A 5,908-nucleotide genomic window follows, 5' to 3' on the forward strand; every position below is an offset into this window, starting at 1 on the left:
TAAACTGGCGTTCAACGCCAGTTCTCTGCCCAATTCTGGCGTCCAGCGCCAGAAAAGGATCAAAAGCTGGAGTTCAACGCCAGAAATGGATCCAAACCTGGCGTTGAACACCCAAAACAGTCTTATGCACGTGAATTGCTTAAATCTCAGCCCCAGCACACACCAAGTGGGCCCCAGAAGTGGATCTCTGCATCATCCATCATAGTTTATTCAAATTCTGTAAACCTAGGCTACTAGTTTAGTATTTAAACAACTTTTAGAGACTTATTTTGGATCTCATGACATTTTAGATCTGAACTTTGTATTCTCTGACGGCATGAGTCTCTAAACTCCATTGTTGGGGGTGAGGAGCTCTGCTGTGTCTCGATGAATTAATGCATGTATTTCTGTTTTTCATTCAAACATGCGTGTTCCTATCTAAGATATTCATTTGTACTTCAACCTGAATGTGATGAACGTGACAATCATCATCATTCCTCCACGAACGCGTGCTTGACAACCACTTACGTTCCACTATAGAATGAATGAATATCTCTTAGATTTCTAAATTGGAATCTCCGTGGTACAAGCTAGATTGATGGCGGCATTCAAGAGAATCCGGAAGGTCTAAACCTTGTCTGTGGTATTCCGAGTAGGATTCAGTGATTGAATGACTGTGACGAGCTTCAAACTCGCGAGTGCTGGGCGTTAGTGACAGACGCAAAAGGAGGGTGAATCCTATTCCAGCATGATCGAGAACCGACAGATGAATAGCCGTGCCGTGACAGGGTGCGTTGACCATTTTCACTGAGAGGAGGGGATGTAGCCACTGACAACGGTGATGCCCTTGCATAAAACCAGCCATAGGAGGACGTGCATACATGAATCAGAAGACAGAAGAAAGCAGAGATTCAGAACACAAAGTATCTCCAAAACTCCAACATATTCTTCATCACTGCATAACAAGTAACCTTTAATTTATGCTCTCTTGTTTGTTTGCAATTTACTTGATAAATATAATTGACTTCCTAACTAAGATTTACAAGATATCCATAGATTGCTTCAACCCAACAATCTCTGTGGCATTCGACCCTTACTCACGTAAGGTATTACTTGGACGACCCAGTACACTTGCTGGTTAGTGGTACGAGTTGTGAAAAGTGTGATTCACAATTTGTGCACCAGTTGGCTTTATAATCGACAGATGAGACTCATAAGCCAATAGGACAGGCATGCATCATATGCATCTATATGTTTGTTTGGTGTGTTTTGTTTGGAATGCTTAATTGATTGCATAATTACTTGCTACTTGTTTATCTGTCGTATCTACTTTCTACCTGTGATTTTCTTGTATGTAATAAATGTGCTTGTAACAACAGATTCCGGTGGCGGTTGGGAGGTTCGGAGAAGTTGAAAAGGAGAATTTTAGATAGACTGAAGACCCTTAGCTAGTTGCCTATTTTTATTTCAAGACTTAGTTATGTTTATAAGATTTAATTGTATGTCGGAAGTTCTAGGATTGTCTTCGGCTTTCTCGGGATATTATATGTTAGATATGTGGGCGCTGTTACTATACTGAGAACCTCCGGTTCTCACCCCATGCGAATTTTGTGGTTTTCAGATGCAGGGCGTGAGGCACCTCGTTGAGGCATGCTGGAAGCTTCTGATAGCGAAGATCTTTGAGCTGTTGGGACTTTATTTTGGTTATATGTACTTATATAGATACTTATTATCTCCACTTATTATATATATGATGTATTAACTTCCTCTTAGAGGTTATTTTGGAGAAACATGTTCTGTAACTCTGTATTTTGGGGTTCTTTTGGGTTCTCTTATATATATGTATATACACTTATGTGCTCTGGCCGGTTTAGCCTTTGCGAGCCGAGTCTTGAGTTTTGATATTTGTACCTTGGAACCTTCTTTTGTCTATATCCATGTTAGCTTACTTTTACGTTGCTTCGTTTACTTTATCGCTTCGTGAATGTTGCGCTTTTCGATTTAACGATTTTGCTTTACCATTTTCTTCAAAAGCTCCTAGTTATAAATCTTTTTCACTATATTATATATATAATTTTTTACTTTTAGAGGTCATAATACCTCACCACCTCTGTCTTATGACTTAAGCATAAGGTTTTGTGTGGTAGGGTGTTACACGAGGGAGAAGGCGCGGGTGCGGCTGTGTCTGCGAAGGGAACTCCCATGCATGGTGAGGCTACAACGGTGTCGGCAGGGGGCTCTGTTGGCGTCGGCACAGCCGGGGCTGTAGGAGCAAAGGAATGCACGAGTGCGGCTACGGAGGGATGGACTCCATTTACGTGCATGTGAGGGTGATGCACATATGAAAATGTTGCTATGTATGCTCCTGGATGTCGACGTAACTGCTGCACAGGGTGAGGCTGCGACGGTGAAGGCGAGAGCTGCGGTGGGGTCTGCACGGCCGGCAACGGAAAGGAGAATACATGGTGCTGCTGCGGAGCGATATAACATTTCTACGGAACGCAAGCGGAATGAGGAGATGCTTCAGCGGCGTTGGTGGGAAGCTCGGCGGTAGTGACAGGAGGCTGGGCGATATCGGACCAGATAGCGGGAAAGTGCAGCGACGCCGAGGGTGAGTCTGGGGATCGGAGAGCGCAAATAGAAAATGGTAAGTTAGCGTGAAGTTGAAAGTAACAGTGCCAATTGTGATTTAGTTTAATTGCTGATCCTTATTTTTTAATTTTCAAAATTTCTTATTGTTTTCCTATACTTTTCTATAAACAATATTAATAATTTAAACATATTAATAATTTTCGGGACTTATTTGGTATCTTTTAATAATTTTCGGGACTTATTATAAACACTGACTGCTGAGGTCGGTAAGCAACTCCAGTATTTTGCGTCGTTCCTTTCTTTCTGGGTATGGAGTTTATTTTCCCCTGTGCATGCATTGTACGAATTATTGGATCATTTATTATGAACAACGATTAATTTTCTGTTAACGCTCATTTCATCATGTTACTAATCTTGTGTTTGCATGATTTTTTTCCCCTATGTTTAATTGTTGCATTTGAATTTCAAGCTATATTCTTCTTTGATTATCCCTTTAGGATTTTTGGGTACAAACTTTAATTTGCTTCGCAATTTGGTTCATCTTATAAATAACACCAAAGCAATTCGTAAAGTAGAAACCTATAATAATGGATGCTTCAGCTTGAGAATATTGTACTCCTTTCCAATACTTTTATCTCCTACGCCTTAATTGCTTTTTTTTAGGTTACCAATGCCTCCAGAAATATCACACTATTTGAGATAAGCAATAACATTTTATTATCTTTTTTGTTGCACCTTCTTCTCTGTTAGTTTATGGTTTGTGCTATGCTAAATTTTTTTTCCATATTTTTGTATTCATACGGGATCATTTACGTCTTTCAATATGATTTGCATGTAAATATCATTTATGATAAGATATAATATCATGATTTGATTTATATAGTTGATTCCACCATGTATGATAATTGGTGTCACAATTATGGTATTATATCTTGTCTCAATTTGTTTAAAAATAGAAGATAAAGGCAGGTAACAAAATTCTAAAAAGGAAAAACATACAAAATGAAAACACAAATTAAAAAACCTTTATAGCTTTCTTACTTTGCAAAAGGCAAGCATTATTACTCAAGATTCCTTTTATATTATATATTATTGCTTGATTATATTTTATTGGCAAGGTTGTATACTGTTTTATTTTATTTGGCACATTTTTGGCTTGTTATGCAGCAAATCTGAGTCAACTTTCATGTGATTAGATTAGTGCTATATTCAAAGAAGATTCTGTGCTGCTGATTTATTATGCTCCCTTCTTCACCTGGTTTTCAGGATTGTGGAGAAATAAACAAGGTTCCTCTAATTTGACGCAACAATGACTATGAGAGCCTTAGAGGGCTTCTCTCTATACCACATGAGCAGCAGTACAAGGGAGACAGCTTCTTACATTTTAGGTGTAATCAGTGTCATTGTTTGGGTTATTGCTGAGATACCTCAAATAATCACAAACTACACTGCAAAATCTGCTAAGGGTCTCTCTCTCACTTTCTTGTTAACATGGGTAATCGGGTAAATTAACTACTAACTTTATTCTTTGTAGCTATTAAGTTATTAACCACTCATATTTAATCTGCTGTGTTTCTGCTGGTCTATTATTTGAATCTACACTACACATGTGGTGTGAGATGAATCTCACTATTCTGATTCAGTTTATTTTTTACTGGCAGAGATATATTCAACCTCTTGGGATGCATTCTTGAGCCTGCAACTGTGAGTGTTTATTTTTTCTTGTAATGATATAATAAGTAGCCTGTATGTTGGAGCAATAACCTTAAGAGTTTGCTCTATTTTCCTGAATAGATTCACATCAACATTACTGGATTTCTTACTTGTCTCACTAGATATTTTTCTTACTTATGGTGAAAAATGTATCTTTCATGATAACACTAGACATTAAATCTTTTGTATTTGACATTTTTCTGAAAACACTCTACATATTTAACACCGAAAATATTTTCTCCCAAAAAAGATACTCATTACTGTTGAAAGAGATAGACGGAAAGAAGACTTTCAGTATTGTGTCTGTGTGTTCAGACAAATAAACCAAGGACACACTTCTAGTGTAATACAACTATTTCAGTTCACTTTAATTCCAGCACACCAACAGTCTTTATCTAAAACTCTCAGATAATTACTAGTTTGCAAAAGAATACTACTTTCATTTTGAACTCTTGACTTTTCTTGGGAAAATACTAGTTTACTTAAAAGTAATACTCAGAAGTAGCTCTTGTTTGATATATGTTGTATCATATTCATGTTTAAGATTTTAAATTTAATCCAACTGCATGTGTGATTATGCTGCCCATACTGTCAGGTTATCATAAGTTTTTGTGTATCCATTTTCTGAATGGTGTTCATGCTGAATTTATAGTGCATGGTATGCCCGCCAATCCATAATTGATCATGCTTAAATTCATGCTTAGTGATTGCTTTCATTTTATCTGGTGCAGCTTCCAACTCAGCTATATATGGCAGTGGTAAGTATTCTAGATGAAGGCCAAGGGGTTATGAAATTAATTTTTATTTTAATATGCCTTTTGCAGCCTCAGCTAGTTTATGTGACCTTTCTCATGATGTATTAATATGCAGCTTTATACCATAATAACCATTGCACTTGGTTCGCAAACCATTTATTATGAGCATATATATCATGGACAAAAGTACAAGAGACAGCACGAGGTGCAAACTTCTTACTTTTATGATTGCATGTTAACATTTCATCTTGTATGTGTTTGCTGATCATCATTACCTTTCCAAAACTGGAAAAAGAAAAGTTGAGATTTCTTAAGAAATGTGAATAGAAGCAAACACAGTAAATGTCTAAATGACAGAATAAGAGTTTTAGATCATACGAAGTGGTTGGAAAATGTTGTTCAGTAACAACATACTATGTCATAACTACACTATTTTGGGGAAGTTTGTGGGATAATACAGATTCTTTTAATTTCCTATGTGCAGCCTGAGACACCAGAAATATTTAGACGAAGCGACAGTGCAGAGCAAAAAGCTAGTGATGCTGAGCATAGTGATGAATATGATGATTTCAGTGATGGTGCTAAAATGAGTTCTCCTATTCCTTTTCCAGGACAACCTCAAAGTCCCAATTCAGAATTATTCTACCAGTAACTAATCCTTCTCCTTTAAATCTACTCGAATGCATTCTTGTGCTTTAACTTCTTGGTCAACCTGAATCTCCCTATCAGTTTGTTGTTCTTTTATACATGATTATGTCTGATTCCATCAATCTTGGGCAGTATATAATTTGAAAATTTGGGTTTCAAGGAGTTATATAAGTTTAAAATCAAGATATCTTTCATTTTAGAGGATCATTTAGGAATTACAT

At 37.0% G+C, this 5,908-nt stretch overlaps 1 protein-coding gene across 4 annotated transcripts in view; it reads left to right on the forward strand.

Moving 5' to 3' along the window:
• Positions 2,803-5,908, forward strand: part of LOC107604738 (probable vacuolar amino acid transporter YPQ1) — a 7,965-nt gene continuing 4,859 nt past the window's right edge. For 2 of the 4 annotated variants that reach the window (XR_002349065.1, XM_016306398.2), the window contains exons 1-5: positions 3,696-4,074; positions 4,233-4,275; positions 5,016-5,042; positions 5,155-5,244; positions 5,524-5,687. Coding sequence is in view for 3 of the 4 variants with exons in the window: in XM_016306398.2 (XP_016161884.1) it covers positions 3,881-4,074; positions 4,233-4,275; positions 5,016-5,042; positions 5,155-5,244; positions 5,524-5,687 (518 nt within the window). In the remaining variant the exon portion in view is untranslated. Of the gene's footprint in view, positions 2,879-3,540; positions 3,623-3,695; positions 4,075-4,232; positions 4,276-5,015; positions 5,043-5,154; positions 5,245-5,523; positions 5,688-5,908 lie in introns of those variants that run through there. The other 2 variants (XM_016306397.2, XM_021104659.1) reach the window with 2 other exon arrangements.

This window comes from Arachis ipaensis, chromosome B06 (assembly GCF_000816755.2).
Source record: "Arachis ipaensis cultivar K30076 chromosome B06, Araip1.1, whole genome shotgun sequence".
Taxonomy (NCBI): Eukaryota; Viridiplantae; Streptophyta; class Magnoliopsida; order Fabales; family Fabaceae; genus Arachis; species Arachis ipaensis.